Below are 20316 nucleotides of genomic sequence, written 5' to 3' on the forward strand. Positions count from 1 at the left end.
GTCCATTCCTTGGAGCTTCACATGTCAGTGCAGGAGGCAGGTGCTGCTGTCAGACTTTGTCACTTTGGTTGCTGGGTTAAACCAAGCTGGAGTTTCTCCTCAGAACTCCAAGCCAGTAGTGAACACGTAGTCCCGTGTTACGGGAAAGCTGCTGACATTGAGCCTCTTAGGCACTTATAAGCTACCAAAGTTGCTGCTTCCAAAATAGTCAGCAAATTCAGGTTGAAAGAATTTGTTCCGTCAGCACCTTTTTATTCTAGTTAACTGCAGGATTGCTAATTTCAGTCTTTATATTCTTGTAAGCAGGTCAGTTTCAGCCAACAATAACTCCTGACTGTCAGTCACCTCCTTTTAATCTGGTAATGTTCAGACACATCTCAGAACCTAACCCAGGAAAATCAGGACATGAGGTCAAAGAAACTATTAATTGACTTAATTGCCTTCCCACCACGTCAGTGAGATTTCCCACTGGCCCTGAAATCCATGATTGAGAAATTAACAAGAGGACAAAATGACAGTGGAAATCCAACCGAGAGTCGATTTTAGGGAATTAAATTCTGCATGCAAATGTGCTTCCTTGCATTTCTCTCTAACGAGACAAACATTTTTCTCATTATTTGCGGAATTTTAACGGGATGCTGGTGAACTCTGCTGCTGTTACTTGCAGCTACTCTGCCAAGAGATCTGCTCTCATGAGATCTCATGACTCATCCATCTTGTGCCATTCTCATAAATCCAATTCTGCTCAACTGCAATTGCACTGTGACATCTGTTGCCCATCTAAGTATGGGTGAAACTCCTGTCCTACTGCCCTCCACGTTTTGTGACAATCATGTCCAACAGGAGTTTATATGTCATGTGTAGTTTGTTAGCATAATACTTTAAAATATGGCAAACATTTTCAAATACTTATGGGTAAATGTCTTATTGTATAGATTGTATAAAGTTGGTAACATAAAAAGTTAAATGCTGATTAGACGTAAAGGTGAGAATACGATTGAAGAATTATACAATTGTCATCAATTTACAATCATTAGTGATTCTCAGGTTGTCTGATAAATATTGTTTTCTCAATTCTAAGCAAATGATAAAACTAGCATATATTATACAAAAATCAACACTTATACACGTAGTAATGTGATATTCATTACATAGAAAATATGAAATAGAAGCAGAAATACACGATAATGTCCCTTGTGCCTGCTCCATCATTCTATTTGATTGAGATTCAAGATCTGTCCTCAACTTCATTTTGCTGCTCACTACTCACACCTTTTGATTCCCCAAAAGACCAACACTTATCTCAGCCTTGGGTATACTTTACATTGGAGTATCCACAAATGTTTGTGTTCCCAAGATCAATAGAATACTACGTGAAGAAATGTCTCCCCACAGTGAGTCTCTCTGATTGGGCCATTTGTTTGGCCAACCATGGACTGTAAGCAGTTAGCTCTTCGAGTCACAATCCTGTCTCTGGGAAAATGGGCTCAGTGATGGGATAGTGCCATACAAGCTGACAGTGCAAACTGCATACCAGGTTGCCTCCTTTTAAGCCCCATTTCAAGGGAAATGTTCTCCCCATTAATAAGCAAGTCGGGTAGTTTATTGGAAGAACAGCCCTGCTTTATTTCCCTTTAGAGATGCATTTTCATTTCACTGTCTATTGTCTTGCTTTGTTAATAGGGCAGATTTCCAGGGCACTGAGAAATTCATGCAAACAATGTCTGTCTATCTAGGAATCTAATCTTTCAAAACCCACATTCTATTCCTGGAGAAATCATTCACATTTTCCTCCTGAAAACATGAAGTGATCATAATTAGAGCACCACTCTCCTTAGAGTGATGTGTTCGACCTATCAAAACCAATCATTTATATGTCTCCACCACAAGTTTGCTACCCTTGTAATTAAACCAATTAATTCTTCCTATAAAATACAGTTTATGCAAATGAGGAAAAGATAGTTGCTGTTGTGGTTCTGTTCGCCAAGCTGGGAATTTGTGTCTGCAACAGGGGACGAAACGTCTGCAACACAAATTCCCAGCTCGGCGAACAGAACCACAACAATGAGCACCCGAGCTACAAATCTTCTCCCAAACTTTGAAAAGCTAGTAACTACTTAGATTTAAAGAGATAGGTGTTCAGTTTATCTCTTCACTGATAATCAGTTGCAAACCTGATTACAGAAGTACTGGCTACATTGAAACCACAGATTGGACAGTTCAGAAGGAAGAACTTTGTTTGAACAGAGAAACCTCTGTGAATTAAAAAGATTTATTAACTCATGCCTTTTCAATAATTTATGCAATCTAGTGAAATTAATACACTAGAAAGCAGAGAGTTAAAACATTCAGCCTTTTTATTGCAGCTTATTATGATTTTAATGAACAAAGTGAATCATCTGAAGAATTGCTCATGAAATGTATGTAAAGTGCAGTCATGCAGACAAATCCCATACATACAACCAACACAAACATATATTAAAATGTTCAGAGAAGCTCCAGTACCTATCACTTTATTCTTCTTTCCATTTTTAATTGGGGTGCAGAGCAAGCTTTTTATTTGTTTGTTTGTATTTTCTGCATTTTCATTCTATCAAGCAAATAAAAATAGGGTTAAAAGCTACCGGAATATCCAAATAACACTGAGTGATAAAATCCTTGGACTAAATCAGGTGAGACTTTTTGAGATTACTTAAGATTCACTTACAGTCCATGTAAACCGTGCATCCTTGTTAACATCTGGAATATTTAAGGTTTCCATGGTGCTTTTTGCATACTTTGCAAACATATAATTGATTTTATTTGTGTCATAACTCCTGTTAAAAACAAACAAATATATATTAATATGTTTAGTTGTTATCAAAACTGCTGCCTACTTTTTAGAAAAAACCCCTGTAGTTAATATTTGCTTTGCTATGAAATATTAAATGGTTCATTCTTTCCCTTTGCAAAATGTTTTGTCAGGGTAACTAAATCAAAAGCTCACTTGTACCTTTTAGGGAACTTAGTATTTTATATCCATCTAATAAATCTAAATCTAACCTTTAAGTTGATTTTTTAAAAATAACTGTGCATTTTAAATACATTTTAAAAGAGGTTTTATCATCTCAAAGGAGTTGTACTTAGGTGGGATAATAGACTGTAACTCAACCATTAGTTTGTAAAAACCTATATGGATGTCAAAGCGATTGAAAATAGTTTTGACTTTGGTGGCTGTGGAAAATAGGCAGAATTGGATTTGCGATCTGTAAAATGAAAATCAGGACCCTTATATGAGCAGCTAAAATGGTATTGCTTGTTTTCCACAATCATATAGTTAAATTGACTTCTCTGGGTCTCCATGGAAAATTGCTATATGTTTCTCTAACACTAGAATGATAACATACCATCAGAGTTAAACAATGTTTATGGAAGTTAAACCTACCGATGTTTGTTTTAAAGATCAATAGATTCCCACATGTACCAGCCTTTTTTTTTGGATGATCTACAGTTAAGATGAAGTAATTAATTCAAATAGAAAAAAATATGCCTTTCCACCATAGTTTTAATCAAATGACTATTTCGATTTAGTTGGTGATTTGCCATGACATAGTATATGGAAAACCAAACCAGATACAGTCATTAGCATTTTCTTGCCTAAGACTTGCCCCTAGATGGCTTTGTTGGCCTCCTCAGCCACCAATGTCATGCTGAACAATGTTCACTGAGTTTTGCACAACGCCCAGCCTCACTCATGTCCCCTCAGCCACTGAAGCAGCTCATGTGCGGCAAGAACCGGAGAACATCCAGCTTTGGGCTGATTAGTGGGAAGTAACATTTGCATTATATAAGCACCAGACAATGACCAGCTCCAGTAAGAGAGAATGTAACCAACTCCTCTTGACATTTAATGGCAGTACAACAGCTTAATCAACTATTATCAGCAACCTTGGGGTTCCCATTGACCAAAAACTGAAGTGAACCAGCCTGATTCAGTAAAATAAAAGTTAGCTCACAGTGAGCACAGGTGGATGAATCCCCATTCTTCCAGTGGAAAACCTATCCAGAATAAAATCCAGACCTAACAATGTAGCTTCAAGGTCTTAAAAAGGACAAAGTGCAATACAAAAAATGCACTCTGTTGCAGATATAAGGAGAACAGAATCAATAGTAGGCAAATTTGGCAGATATTGTTATTGTTAACTATGCAAAATATATATATAGTTGTAATTTTCTTCACATCTGTTGTGACCTTTCAAAATTTACATGAATCTTCTCAGCAGTGTTACACTTTATTCTCAGCTACAGAGTGGGATTTGGAGGCCTTAAGGGTAAAAATGATTTATTAGTCTGGATTTTCCCATTGGAAATGGTACTTTTGGGGATTATATTCCGAATCTACCTGAAATTTGACCAGTTGCAGTTTTCATGGGGTGATCCATTGATTGAGATGGAGGTAGATTCCCCACTAAGATAACCAAGTGGAGGCAGGGATAGAAGCAGACTGCAGACAACCTATGGCACCCATCATTGAGGCTTCTGCTTACCCTAAGGGAGGGAGTTTGTACTAGGCCTACCATAGCAGGCACAGGGAAGACTGGTCTTCAAGACTGCAAGGGAGAGAAGGCAAGTCCCTCTTTCCAGAAATTGTCAACATGATGCCCCCTTGTCATGCAACAGGAATATCTCTTTATTCTTGGTCATTTCTTCAGCCTCTTTTGGAGGACACCACCTGAATACTCTTGGCTCTGGGCTGCTACTCTCTGAGCACATGATGCTATGGATATTATGATTTTGATGTTTTTCCATTGTTGGTAAAGATGGTATCTATCACCTGGATATTACACTGATGTCCAACCACCCGATACACAAGGTCTATAGTTAACAAGGATGTAGAAATCTGTAATTCGTATCTGGAGATTTGCATCTTCTTCACCACTGGTTCCCAGTTATCTACAGGTGCTTTCACCTCTGCTTGTAGGTCCTATGCTCAAGGCAGGATGTCCTTCTCCTTTGAGTCCCTTGTCCCTCTTCTCCGCTTCTGATGTCTGTGCTCTGCCTTTGCTGTGCTGGCTGATACTTTTCATTTCCAATAATGTCAATCCATGAGGCTTCTGAATCAATTTCTATTGGCTTTGAGTCCACTTTCCATCATTGGTGGAGTCCAAATAGCTTTGCTCAACTGCTCCAATATCCATATGATGCAAAATGATGCCAGGACTCCAAGCTCCTCTGCTGACCTACCCTGGTGGTTAGCACTGCTGCCTCACAGCGCCAGAGACACGGGTTCAATTCCCGCCTCAGGTGACTGACTATGGGGAGTTTGCACATTCTCCCCGTTTCTGCGTGGGTTTCCTCTGGGTGTTCCGGTTTCCTCCCACAGTCCCAAAATGTGCAGGTTAAGTGAATTGGCCATGCTAAATTGCCCATAGTGTTACGTGAAGGGGTAAATGTCAGGGAATGGGGTCTGGGTGGGTTGTGCTTCGGCGGGGCGGTGTGGACTTGTTGGGCTGAAAGGTCTGTTTCCACACTGTAAGTAATCTAAATCTAAATCTTTAATTACAAAGGAATAAGCCCTTTAAACTTAACAAACCATTTCTAGTTATCTTTTAAACACTTCCTGCTTCCATGATTCACATCTCCTTGCAGCTGGTCTCAAGCCGGATAGCTGTTAAACTATAGCTGCATTCCTAAAAATTATTTAAAAATCATATGAGGAGCTTTTATTCACTCCTGAATCAAAGCAGATCTGGTGCTCCCAGGCTCTGACTAAAATGCCTTGGGGCTGATGCTTCAATAGCTCTTTTTATCCTCTGTTTGAACTTGAACTTCAACATATAAAAATCCAGCCCATCATGCTATCTCACATCTCTACCATTTCACTGCTAACAGGACTAATTTGTCTCCTAAACCAATTTGTTTCAATGATTCTTATCAATAATTAAGTTTGTAGCGTAGACTTTACAAACTTGCACTGGTGTCATAATTCCACAAATTGAGACTCTTAAAAGGAAATATTTCTATTTGAATTGAGTTTTCATGCTGACTTTCTCACGAGTGTTCACTAGTCTTTGAAAATGCTATTTGCTTAATTTCATAAGAATCAAGTTGAAGAAAGAATCAGCAGGAGACATTTGTGTGGGTTGTTTAACAAAATATATGAATTCTAATGCGGAGAATAGCTTGAGTCAGTGCATATTTCTCTGCTTGCTTCAAAGCATGTCAAATAACCTGTCGCAGACACTGGGAATCATCTGGCACAATAACAAAATGCTGTTATTGCTTCTTTTCATGAATTCCCTGAGGGTCTTTCCTTGAAAAAAAGTAAATTAGATTGAAGTTTTATCTGAAGCTTTGACAATGGGATAAAAGCTGTGTGCTAAATCAAACATCATCATTCCTAATTCAGTTTCCATGTGTTATAGAAGGATGATTAATGACATCGTATGCTACCTTCTCTGGAACTCTGACGGATCTTCCAGCTCTGCTGAAGTCATGTGGAAGACACTGGAAAATGAATCCTGAAAATCAAAAATAAATTAGTCAAGTGATTAATTCTATGAAACAAGAAAATATTACAAGGATGTGAACCCAAGCACAAACTAACTTAGCAGAATCAGATTTCCAAACTTGATCAAACTAACCTCTAACATTTGAGAACTAAACTAACTGAGTTCATTCCTGTTTAAATATTTGGGAGGAGGCATTTCGTTTTATTCATCCATGGGATGAGGGCATCACTGGCTAGGCCAGCATTTAATGTCCATCCCTATTTGTTCAGAGGGCAGTTAAGAAATCATCACATTGGTGTATAGTTAACAAGGATGTAGAAATCTGTAATTCGTATCTGGAGATTTGCATCATCTTCACCACTGGTTCCCAGTCACTTGTAGGCAAGCAGCTTACTTCCCTAAAGGAGATTAATGAACCAGATGAATTTCCAGCAATTTCATGGCCATCATCCGTTGCTTAATTCCGTTTTTTTTTAATTCAAATTTCACCATCTACCATGGCAGGATTCAAATCCAGGACCCCAGAACATTAGCTGGGATTAACAGGCTAGTGATAATACCACTAGGCCATCACCTCCCCATTGAAAGGTCTGAATGGGTTAATGTTGAGAAATACATTAATCACTGCCCAATATGTTGATGTCACATGGACTCAGGTCAGGGACAAGTTTTATGTCTCAAAGGAGTAATACCTAACATAAAGGTCTCCATCATAATCTTCATACTAATTTCTTTTATACAATGTCACACAATAAATTACATTTTGTTTCATACAAACATCTCTTCTCATTATAGTATCAGGTGGGTTTCCTCTATCACACTAGACCAAGCAGGCACTAAGGATCCCTATCGTGAAGGAGGAAGGCAAAACTACTGGATAAACTGTGGTGAGGATTCATCTTACAACAGAGTCTTGCTATAAACACATGCTTATAAAGTAGGTGAAGTCATTTTCCATGAAATTGGAAAGACATCTTAATTCACCACTATTCAAGAATAGACTCATTCCAGGACTAACACTGTCTGTGTTATAAAAACACAAATTGTACGACATCCGTTTCCCTCTGCTATTTAGTAAAAATAATATTTTGAAGAGATTAATGCCTCATATAATAGTCAGAGAAATAATTTCAAGATTGCTAAACTATTTGTTTCCAACAGAGCAGAGCACAAACTGCATTCCTTTATAACAATCTGTCTTGAAAATTACTGCAAATTGTATTAGGCCTATGCTTAAGATGGGATAATTCATTGACCCATTACATGAATGACTGTTCAGGCCCAAATTCTCACTTCCTTGTTGGGTGTACAGGCCACCCCAGAAGGAACATCTCTGAACTGATAGATTTTCCTTCTGGCAGTACAGGAAAGGGATATTAGCTGGACTTGGACCCTCTGTTTCTGGAGACCTGGTTGGTTGAAAGGTCCACTTTGGTGCTCTGGAGCCTTTGTTCAGTCATAAATACAAAGACGTATAAAGCACAAAGAACATTCATAAATTTATGGATTTTGGAAAGGTTTCTTCTGACTGGAAGTTGGCAGATAGCACCTCATTATTTAATTAGGAAGAGGGAGATTAGAGAACCACAGACCAATTAAGATGATGCCTGTAGTAGGGAATGTGTTAGAATTGATTATTAAATGATGTGATAACTGAACATTTTGAAACAACTGGCAAAATTGGGCAGAGTCAGGAAATCATGTTTAACAAACTTGTTGGAGTTTTCTTTTGATGATGTTACTTGTAACATAGACAAAGAAAAGGAAGTTGATGGGATGCATTTGGATTTTCAGTAGGCTTTAGTGAGGGCCAAAATAAGAGGTTAATAAATAAAATTAGAGCACATGGAATTGGTTGGGGAAGTGTGGGGAATAAACAAATTTGAGAATTGTACGAGAGAGAGAAAGCAAGCTAGGAACAAATAAAATCAATTTCAGGATGACAGGCTGTTACAAATGGAAAACTGTAAATGTCACTGCGAGGTCTACAACAGAAGAACAAAAGAGAAGTACAGCACAGGAACAGGCCCTTTGGTCCTCCAAGTCTGTACCCATCATCATGCCCTAACTAAACTAAAAAACAAACCTTCTGCCCTTTTTCGGTCCATTTCTGTCTACTCCCTCCCTATTCACGTAACCATCCAGATGCCTCTTAAATGGCGCCAATGTGCCTGTTTCCATCACCTCTTCTGGCAGTGTATTCCGGGTTTCTACCACTCTCTACATGAGAAACTTCCCTCACATGTCTTCTTTAAACTTCCCCCCTCTCACCTTGAACTTGTGCCTGTTGTAATTGAAACTTCAACCCAGGGAGAAAAGCCTCTCACCCTCCACCCTATCTATGCCTCTCACAATTTTGTAGACCTTGATCATGTCCCCTCTCAGATGCCATCTTTTCAGTGAAAACAATCCTCATCTTTTTAACCATTCCTCACAGCCAAAGCCCATGACACCAGGCAACATCCTGGTAAACCTTCTCTCCACCGTCTCCAAAGCTTCCTTCTGGTAGTGTGGTGACAAAAACTGCATACAACCGTTCATAATCTATACTAATTTGCATGCTAATAGTAATATTTCCAAGCTTATTGACTATATCAAAATAAAAGGGGATGTAATTGTGAGGAGGGTGTACAGTGGCTTCAAGCCAACTTGGCCACTCTAAAGGGAATGGGTTAGTACATTGAAAAGGGGATAGGCTGCAATTAAGTATCAAATTATTCATATTAGTGGCAAAAACAGAAAGCAGAATTTTTTTTAAATAGAGAGAGGTTGGAAAGTGAAAATATCCAAAGGGACTGGGGTATCCATGTCCATAAGTCCCTAAACCCATAAAGTCCTGTGGGGCGGCACAGTGGCTCAGTGGTTAGTACTGCTGCCTCACAGCACCAGAGTCCCAGGTTCGATTCCAGCCTCAGGCGACTACCTGTGTGGAGTTTGTGCATTCTCTCTGTGTCTGCGTAGATTTGCTCTGGTTTCCTCCCACAGTCCAAAAATGTACAGGCCAGATGATTGGCCATGCTAAATTTCCCATAGTATTAGGTGCATCATTCAGAGGGAAATGAATCTAATCTAAACATTAGCATGCAGGTACAGGAAACAATTTGAAAGGCAAACAGGACATTAGGGTTCACTTCAATTCTTTGAATCCAGAAGTAAAGATGTCTTGCTGCAGTTGTATACAGTCTGGGTGAGACTTCACCTCAACTATTCAGTACAGTTTTGGTCTTCTTATCTAAAGAAGTGTGAACTTGCCATAGAGGGAGCACAGAGCTGAAAATGTGTTGCTGGAAAAGCGCAGTTGGTCAGGCAGCATCCAAGGAGCAGGAAAATCGACGTTTCGGGCATGAGCCGTTCTTCTTCCTGAAGAAGGGCTCATGCCCGAAACATCGATTCTCCTGCTCCTTGGATGCTGCCTGACCTGCTGCTCTTTTCCAGCAACACATTTTCAGCTCTGATCTCCAGCATCTGCAGCCCTCACTTTCTCATAGAGGGAGCACAACAGAGGTTCATCAGATTAATCCTGAATATGTCAGGAATGTCTTATGATGAGCTATTGAGGAAACTGGATCTGTAATCTGTAGAGTTTCAAAAAATTAGGAGAATTGAAACTTACAAAATGCTTCATTGTATTATACAGTATATATAGATAGGATGTTTCTGCTGTCTGGAGACTCTTGAACCAGTAAACATAATTCAGGTAAAGGCAGGCCATTTAAGACTGGGATGAGGAGGAATTTCTTTACTCAAACTTTGCAAGTTCTCTATCCTACAGGGCTGTCGAAGTTCAATTAATAAGCACATTAAATACATAAAGTGCTAGGTTCCTATTGACTAATTACTTTAATAGATATGGACATAGTGCAGGAAAGTGGCATGGATGGATGGTCAGCAATGATCGAGAATGGTGGGCAGACTCATGGGCTGAGTGTCCACATCTGTTTTATGTTTCTTCCTATTTTATACACTTTTTATTCACTCACTGGAGACTCCTTACCATTTCAGGTTTTGAGAAGATTTATAGCTCAGGTTGAGGTTCTAGATGTAGATTTGCTCGCTGAGCTGGAAAGTTCATTTTCAGATGTTTCATCACCATATTAGGTAACATCTTCAGTGAGCCTTAAAAGAAGCATTGGTGGTGTAACCCACTTTCTATTTATATGTTTGGGTTCCCTTGGGTTGGTGATGTCATTTCCTGTGTTGACATCATGTCATATGGTGATGTTAGATCCTATTCTTTTTCTCCTTACCATCTCCATTGTTAATGCATTTGGGCTGAGAGACCCAAGGCCTGCTTATTTAATCAGGTTTCTCAATTGCTATGAAAGAAAGTGGTGACCAGAAAAGAGCAGGACCACTCTCATAGAGAAACATCAATGTGTTTCCTTCTGCTTGTGTTATGTCTCAAGGTTAGTATGTCGGTGTGTCATTAGAGATATGATCATGCTATCATCATTACATCATAACATGTGACTTCACGATCTACTGCTTCATCTGTCCTCAGCTCCCTTGAAGCTTGCCGTTCTACTGGAAGCATGCTGCTCTGATAAACCTAATAGTTTAATATAAATATAATATTAGTCCTGACACTTAAGTCCCCAATTTTCCCCCTACCTCTTAAAAGATAATTTTTAGATCACATCATTGAATTGTGATTATCTTATTTCCATCCATTTGCATCTGCTAAAATCCTAATTCATCTTAGTTTTTATACCAGTTACAATTCTGCTGCAAAACTAGATGGTACAAATTCCTGACATAAAATGGAGGTGATAGCTGCAGGGTACTGTAGATCCATCCTGGCCATCATTCAACTGCTTCTTCAGAACAACAGCTCCAAGGCCTCTATCCTCATTGAACCTTCATCCATGCAAGTCAGCATCTCAAACCATCAGTTTCATACTGTCCTCATCAGCATACCTACTCTCAGGCCAACTCAGACACCACTTCAGCCCTTCAACACTTTACTTTGGGCCTCAGTGACACATATGGCTTTCATGATCAGGTCACTTTGTTTTCAGGGACACACATGCAGCCACAACATCACCCTGCAACCATCAGCCTCTGCTTTCTGCCACTGAGACGATTTGCTAAATTGTTTTGCATTCCATGTAGCTTCTTAACCAGTCTGCCATAGAACACCTTATCAAAAGCCTTCCTAAAGTTCATGTAGACAGTGTCAATTGCCAGTGTCATCTGCACACTTAATCACCTGCTCAAAACTTTCAATGGAATTAGTTAGATATGATTTTCCTCTTCCAAGGCCATGCTGACTATCCTTAATTAATCCATGCCTCTTCAAATGTGGATTAATCTGTCTTGCAGAATGTTTCTGATGGTTTCCCTATCACAGATGTTCGATTCACTGGCTTGTAGTTTCTTAGTTGATATCTACCACCCTTGCTGAATAATGGTGCCATGTTAGCTGTCTTCCAATCCTCTGGCACCCCTCCTGTGGCCAGAGAGGATTTTAAAGTTAATGCCCTGTAATCTCCTCTCTTGTCGCTCATAGCAGCCTGGGTATATAATGGAAAAGTTTAGGTTTCAAGTGCCTATGTTTGCAATCAGTGGCAGCCACTGATTACAGGTCCCTTGGAATGCAATATATTATCCAGTCTCTCATGCAGCAATTTATTAAGCCCAAAAACAAGCAAAACAAAATATGAAATATGAAACAATATATATCTTAGATATGACATATTCTGCATAATATAACATGTTGAATTGGCCATAGAATCTTGGAAATATACAGCTGAAGAGAAGTCGATATAGCCAAGTCTGCCTGTGCCTATCCTTTGGCATGTTTTCTTTCTCCATAGCCTTGTAAAATTTCACCTTCAAGTATTTATCCAATTCTTTTTTTGAGTGTGGCGATTGAATCTTTTCAGGTAGAACGCACTATATCAAGTCACTGTGGAGAACATGTTCCCTAATATTACCCTTTTCTTTTACTAATCACCTCAAAATCTGTATCCTTGGTTACCAAGCCTTCTGTTACTGGCAACAGTTTCACCTTGATATCTCTATTGATTCACATCTTTGATCACCTCTTTCAAATCTCCTCTTAACTAACTCTTCTCTGAGGAGATGAATGCTAGTTTTGCTCTGTAAACAATGTCCCTCAGTTTAGGTCAATTTCTTTTTCATCCTTCCTAAAGGGTGGTGCCTGAAATTTATCTAAATTTATTTCTGACACAGAAAAGCAGTCAACCTCTCCCCACCTTCCTTCCACCCCGCCCCGCCTCGGTAATTATAGCTCCGAAATTAGGCATATATTGTCACTGTATAATTCCCAAAAAACAATCTTGCAGAATTTAGTATTCGATTTCCAGGAACATGCAGGATATATGAGTTCCCTTTACATCCAAATACAATTACAAAGGGAAAACTGAAGTAGCAAACATTTTGAATGATGATTTATATCTGCAGTAAACTCTATTATGTATACCGGCCAGCTATGGACCAGAAATAAAACTGATGAAAATTTTCTGGCCCTGCATCTGAGAACAGAAAGACAGAATTGAGTAGACTCTGTCTTGTTAACATAATTTTTTAAGTCTCTATTTTATTTTCTTTATTCATAATGTTGAAATAATTTTCATATGCAATCTTTAACTATCACTGTACAGTATAAGATTCTACTGTTCTATCTTTATGTGATGCATGACTATTAATTTTCATTTATTTGTGTTAAAATTATTAACAGAAAAGCAATTTGTATTGTACTTGATGGAAGTTGGCATTCATTTGAACACTTCAATCAGATTGTACACATTACACAATTTGTTAAAGTGAATCAATAGTAAATGCACTGATCATGGCAAAGCACATTGGAACACTAATGCATGATGTCACAATATACTTTTGAATGCAAGTTTGATTCCATCACACCATTTCAAATCTTCACCTGCAGAATTTCAGAAGAACAGATGAAAAGTGGCTTCCAAGTGAGGAATAGGAATGATATGGAGATGAATAATTCAGAAATGCTTGGCATGTACTTTCTGATAGTCAGTTCCATACAGGCACACACAGTCCAGCCTAATTTCAAATTGCTTGTTCTGTTTCAGGAAGTGAAGAAGCCAGTTAAACCTAAGGGGTGATATAATCACCAAAAATGGCTTCTGTTAAGTGGTTAATGCAGCCGAATCGCCTTTCAAATTGTCATGGTATTGCAACTTTGACTATCATGCTGCCTAGATTTAAGATTAATTTTTTCTATTTTTCTTATTGTTTTGTAGTACACTGCAATTTACTTTTAGCTGTCAATAATTCTATGTATTCATTCCATTTTGTTATTAGATTGGTACTAACATCAGTAAAGAAGTTCAATTAAGCAAAACTGAAAAAATAATCTCATAAAGAATAAATGGAGGAAGCTAGCATCAGGGATTTAGAGAGGCCATAATAAAATTGCTAAAACAAGATTCAAGAAATAATGAAAAGATTCCATGGGTCATTATTACCAGTATCTCAATGGGCTTTTTATTAATTGCTTGCATTTTAAATGAACAAAACCATTGTTTCTGATCCTAGGAGAATATATATCTCAGAAAAGCAATAAGTAATTATCTTATCAACCAACCCTTACAATTAGGAGAAAGTGAGGACTACAGATGTTGGAGATCAGAGTCAAGAGTGTGGTGCTGGAAAAGCACAGCAGGTCAGGCAGCATCTGAGGAGCAGGAGAATCGACGTTTCGGGCATAAGCCACTCCTGATGAAGGGCTTATGCCCGAAACATTGATTCTCCTACTCCTTAGATGCTGCCCGACCTGCTGTGCTTTTCCAGCATCACACTGTCAACCCTTACAAATGAAAGATTAATCTAACTGGAAAAGCAACCAAAACATGCCTTTTTGAAAAAGAGTGCAATTGTGACTCACATTAGAGTGACTGTGGAAAAGGTCCTTCTAAATTGCTTCTTTGCTCTGAACTTTCATAAAATTTACACCACAAATAGGTCTGTTGGTGCTCTCCAGCATTGATTTGACAAGAAAAGGTCAGGACAAAGAGAAAGCACTTCATTTGAATGGCGCAAGAATGCATCTATGCCTTTAAGATCTTTCTTGGATGTTCAACCATCCAAAGTATTCAGAAGTCCAACCTTATTGATAGATCTGGGAGACTGAGTAATGAGTGAGTAGATTACATTTTCCCCCCACGTAATCCTGAACTCCTACTGACTCCCTGGAAACATTGAAAATAAACTTTCTGTAAACTTAAACATGTACCACTTCACTGTCCTAGCCTCAAAAATAGTTTGTTCCCCTTGCTGCTGTTCAAGACAAGCCCCTTGGGTATCTGTTGTCTCTTTCCCTCAGAGTACCAGGTACATGTCAGATACCAATGAGACTTAAGTTGAGAAATCCCAAACATATGGAGTCCAAACTCCACCTGACTTCAACATATAGATTTTGTCCTCAACAGCCTCTGTATATAAGGTCACAACGCATCTGGGATCCTGGCAGATTTAGCTGAGCGTCTGCTAAAATAACCATAGAAATCTACGAGAGGACCTGAGGAATTTTACATTGCTCCATCCCACCTACCTCCATATCTCTGATTGGCCCGAATCAAGTCATTGACCTAATCCCAATACTCACAGAAGAGCTGTCATCCACAATGAAGATGGTACAGCTCTGAGCTTGCATGAACGAAAGGATAGTTGCTGCAATCTTCTTCAAAATTACTTCCAAGGAACGTTGCTCCTCGAATATTAGGGTTGCTAGATCAAGTAGAACCTTGTGATGGAAAGAATTAATGATAAATAAGTGAATCATTATTTTTCATGCTTAGTCAAGTGACAGATTTTTATACATTCAGATGAAAAGAAAAATGCTAAGAAGATAGTATAATTTATATACACATGTACATGCACATCAGGTAGTGATACTTAGTCCAAATTTCAGTGTATAGTGATATTGTCAAGGCTGTGACTGGGTGGCTGCAGGGTCCAAGGCAAATCATGCTGTGTCTCCCAGCTTGTACTCTCCACTTTCCTGTGGCACCAGCTGCCTTCCTGCTGCTGCCATGCCACCCACCCACCCTGTACTGCAGCCTAGCATATTGCTACCACTCACTCTCTTGCTATTTGTCCCCTCACAGGTTGCTTCTCTCCCATGGTTACTGATGACTGGCTAGAGAAAAATGTAGGATCTTTAACCGTGTTTTCTTGTGTACTGTCGCGTTACTCAGGGATAGTCCGGCATTGCTGTTAATTGCTGTCAATTTATTCTGTTCATTTAAGTCCACTGCTCGGATACTGCCTGTTATGAAGAGGCCTAGGTGAAAATGCCTTGAAATGAATTATGAGATAAGTATCAGTGGCAACAGGAGCTTGACAGCAGATGCTAAATTGCAGAGAATCGTACCCCCACAATGGCACCTGATTACAACCTAATTATGCTGCACACATGGCAGAACTAGCCTCTCTAGGTTTGGTCTGTTCAGCTGTCAACAAAAGTGCAAATGGGAAACTCTCCCATCGCACATCTGCATATCCAGGCAGACGGAAAGATGTCAATGACAATTAATTACTGTCGAAGTTTGCAATTTCTCCAGATGAACGGATGTGTGGTTCCTGTCCTTGGAGAGAAACCAGGGTTATCTGAAGTTCATCCAATTACTCCTTGCTTGCTTCTTGCATAAATTACTGAATCCATTCAGTTCTGACTGGCTGATGTTTTGCGCAAAGTGTAACACCTACTATGACAGGCATGGTAGATGCATGGTAAATAGATCAAATAATTTGCTACGTAACATTCGATTAGAACTCCCAGAGGAAAATGTCTTGGGCTGCTGTAGAACTGTGACAATTTTAGTGACAGAGTATTAGATACCCTGGAAAAACAAAATGAATGCAACTTGTTGGGGATTACAGGACTTTTCCAATCATAGTCATGGGTGATGAATGTAGGAATCTCCCCGGAAATTCATCCGCCCTCTCTCTAGTACCCAGCCAATGTTCTAATGCTGACATTTGGCAAATATCACCTTTGCCCTTAGCAGTACCTGGTTGCGCCTGTTTTCAAGTAGTGAAGTCTCATACACTTTGGCTTTATGAAGTACAATCCCGCAAAAGGTCAAATAGGCAGCAAAATCCTAAAAGCAATAACAATAGTGACACTGTGCAATGGAACTCAACATCAGGAATATACAATCAGCACAACAGAAGCAAAATACTGTGAATGCTAGAAATCTGAAAAAAACACAGAAAGAGCTCAAGAAATTCAATGAGTTTGGCATTATCTGTGGTTAGACAAATGAGTTTAATTTTCAAGATATTATGAATCTTCTTCAGAACTGAAGAGAGGGGTGGAAAAACAAAGAGTTTCATACTGCGGATAACCACAATTAGTCTGAGTTTAATTTTCAACTCTCAATCTTCAGAAGTAATTAAGATTAATACTCAGACCACAGGAGAATCAATTTACTCAAAACATTTCAAAGGAAGAATAAAAACACAACTGTTATCTTAACAATGCTATAAATGCTAAATATTTGTCAATATATTGAGTAATCTGTATTAGTGAGGTGATTTGGCAGCTTCCTAATAGGATCAAAACACAAGTGTGACTTTATAAAATGGATTAGATATACACTGTCACAGCTAACACTACTCTTGCAATTGCTTTATATTCATAACAGCACAACTAAAATTTGAAGAAAACATTTATTATCCTGTTTATAACCAAATATTTGAATTCATATTGCCACTAAACATCAGAAGGCACTCTTAATAAAATTCAGTGAGTGACTAATTAGAAACATCATCTAGAAAAGGGTTAATTGATATTCTAGAGATCCAGCTGACCAGAACCAATGTTAAAATGCTGAACAGCAATGAAGCTTTCAACTTCATTGGGATAGTTCAAGTTTCATCCATCTTCCTTGGAGTTCCTGGCCTCAGATAAAGCTACAGGTTGAAGATGGATTTGTGGTCAGAATCAGATTTATAAGACATTAGCCCACTTTGTGTAATTCAAGCCTGCTTTTTTAAGAATCAAAACTTCTCTCAATAGCGTTTGGATCCTAACCTGTATAAGAACATAGATTTAGGAGCAGGCGCAGGCAATTCAGTCCCTCAAGCCTGCCCTGCCATTTAATACGATCATGGCTGATCTCATCTTAGCCTCAACTGCACTGTCTTGCTCGTTTTCCATGACCCTTTAACCTGCTCCTTAAATTTATCCACTGTCCCAGAATCTGCCACACTCTGCACGAATGAATTCTACAGATTCACTAACCTTTCCTCCTCATCTGTTTTAAATCTGCTATCACTTACCTTAAAATCATGATCTCTCATTGCAGGGATTGTCCCACAAGGGGAAACATCCAGTGTATATCTACTTTGTCATTCCCCTTTAATATCTTATGTACCTCAATGAGATCTCCTCTCATTCCTCCAAACTCTAGTGAGTATAGGCCTAAAGTATTCAGTCTCACATTGTAAGACAAGCCTTTCATTTTTGGAATTAATCTATATTCCTATCAGAGGCATACACACCTGAAATATTAACAACAATAATTTATATAGCACAAAATGATATCTCAAAAATGTTTTAATATATTTCAAATGTCAGGTATGACTTGCATTCAGATTTAATTAAGAATGATTAAATTAGTCTGTTTTTCACTCTATTGATTGGAATGTGTATGTTGGTTAGAATATCAATGCATGATTCGAGAATTCAGCGCTCCCAGTGCAAATTGGAACTTGCAGAAGGGCAATTTCAAGCAAGTTGTGCTCCATTTGCCCTCCATCCTTTCAAAGAAAACACAGTGGGGCAGTGGTTAGCACTGCTGCCTCACAGTGCCAAGGACCAATCAGTCCACTTTTGGGCAAATGACTGTTAGGAGTTTGCACATTCTTCCTGTGTTTGCACGAGATTCTGCCGGGTGCTCTGGTTTCCTCCCACAGTTCAAAGATGTGCAGATTAGCTGGATTGACCATGAAAAATTGCCCCAGAGATGTGCACACAAGATGGGTTAGCTGTGGGAAATACAGGGTTAGAGGGATTGGGTAGAAGGGTGGGATGCTCTTTGTAGAGGTGGTGTGGACTTGATGTGCCAAATAGCCTGCTTCCACACTGTAGGGATTCTATGATTCTAAGCATTTTGCCCTCAAAATTAACTTGGTAGAAAACTTCCTGCTCTTTTTTTGAGCCATACAAGGGATCTATAATTCCCATCTGAATCTAGTCAACAACACCTCATTCATCACATCAGTACACAACTCAAAATAACTGGGAACTGGGACAAAGTTCAAGAGTTCTTTCAAAAATTGGCAGAGCTACAAAGGACTCAAAAGCCTTTTTCTGTACTGTAATATTTTATGCTTCGACTACTGACAAAGATGCATTTAATCAACCACTGTCTTATATTCTACACTGAATTATTGGAACTCAAAAATATTACCTTTTGCCCATTTGAGAAAAGACATTAGGTGCTTCTCACCATTATGAAACTCTATCTCAGTACAATCCCCCAATATGTTCAATTGTGGATGATTATCAGGAAAAAAATGTGGAGAAGGAAAAGAGAGATAAAATAAATACAAGGTTGTAGCAGCTTAACAAAGAATTATATAGTTAATACCTAACCCAAACAACTCGGACTTTGCTGGCAAGTAGTATTCCAATTCTGCATAATTCAATTTGAATGTGGTCTACCTTATTTGTTGCAAAAATAAAAATACAAAACACAGAGCTACTTTAACATAAAGCCAGTATTTACAGGCCTAATGCAACAATGAGAAATACAGCGGAAGATCAATTTAATGTCAATCGATATACAACCAATTCACTTTTAGTGCAGGGATCTCACGGCTCCCAAAATGAATCCCATATTGGTTAGTGAAAGTGTAACAAATTCAGAGCTTCCTCTGTCACCTGACACAGTTGGTAACCTCACCTCTATTATACAGATACTTAGAAATACATTAGAAATTGTTTGATTTGATTATTTTCTTGATTATTACTGCACTGAATTTCCCACAATTGCCTTGATGATGGTGACGATGACTGAAATAGTACCACACTGTAGTGTCAATTACGCTCTTGTCAAAATGATTGTCCAACTGCAGCATTTACGCCCAAAGCTCATTTTACTGTAAAAAGAAATTTCTAACTACTATTTATACTGTCCTTTACATTTCACTTCACAGACAGTACCATCTCCCTCTGGACTGGAGGGTATAATAACTGAAGAGGTAATTCTGGGAGCATACATAGATGAAATAATGAATTCTCTACTTGCGACAGTACATTTTTTGAAGGTAAATTCAGTGACAGATAAATCAGATGGATCCTGTAGCAATATTATACATCCAGCTGAAAAGTGGTAAAGATGATTTAAACATTAATTGACTGTGAGAGAATACTGCTGGAACACAGTCTCACTATAATAGTTTCATTTCTTGCACCCCACTATCTGCATTATATCAGACTTCCACTGTAATAGATTAGACACAATATAAGAGTTAAGCTGTTTTTAAAATAAATCTCTTTTCACCTTTTAAATAAGCTTTGCAAATATTTGCTTTCATCTATTTTGCATATGTTACACAGAGATGTGAACAAACCTTACTGATTTACCAGAAAATCTTCCACAGATCCAGCATGTAACAAGTGATCCTATTCTGCTATTCATTCAAGGCACCTGGCATAATATTGCTGGAATACATCTATAATTTAGAAATAAATCATCAGGCCTGGTCTCTTTGTACTAGATTAGATGATTAGATTGATTCCCAACAGTGCGGAAACTGGCCCATCGGCCCAACAAGTCCACACTGACCCTCTGAAGACTAACCCACCCAGGCCCAT

At 38.6% G+C, this 20316-nt stretch overlaps 1 protein-coding gene across 1 annotated transcript in view; it reads right to left on the minus strand.

The window, feature by feature from the left end:
• pde5ab (phosphodiesterase 5A, cGMP-specific, b) overlaps positions 1-20316 on the minus strand; it is a gene marked incomplete at its 5' end in the record, with an annotated part of 77892 nt that overhangs the window by 40149 nt on the left and 17427 nt on the right. Inside the window, 5 exons of the mRNA XM_043700718.1 lie at positions 2506-2590; positions 2708-2816; positions 6433-6500; positions 15094-15231; positions 16502-16591. Of these exons, the coding sequence (XP_043556653.1) occupies positions 2506-2590; positions 2708-2816; positions 6433-6500; positions 15094-15231; positions 16502-16591 (490 nt within the window). The remainder of the gene's footprint in view (positions 1-2505; positions 2591-2707; positions 2817-6432; positions 6501-15093; positions 15232-16501; positions 16592-20316) is intronic.

Source organism: Chiloscyllium plagiosum, chromosome 1 (genome assembly GCF_004010195.1).
Source record: "Chiloscyllium plagiosum isolate BGI_BamShark_2017 chromosome 1, ASM401019v2, whole genome shotgun sequence".
Classification (NCBI taxonomy): domain Eukaryota; kingdom Metazoa; phylum Chordata; class Chondrichthyes; order Orectolobiformes; family Hemiscylliidae; genus Chiloscyllium; species Chiloscyllium plagiosum.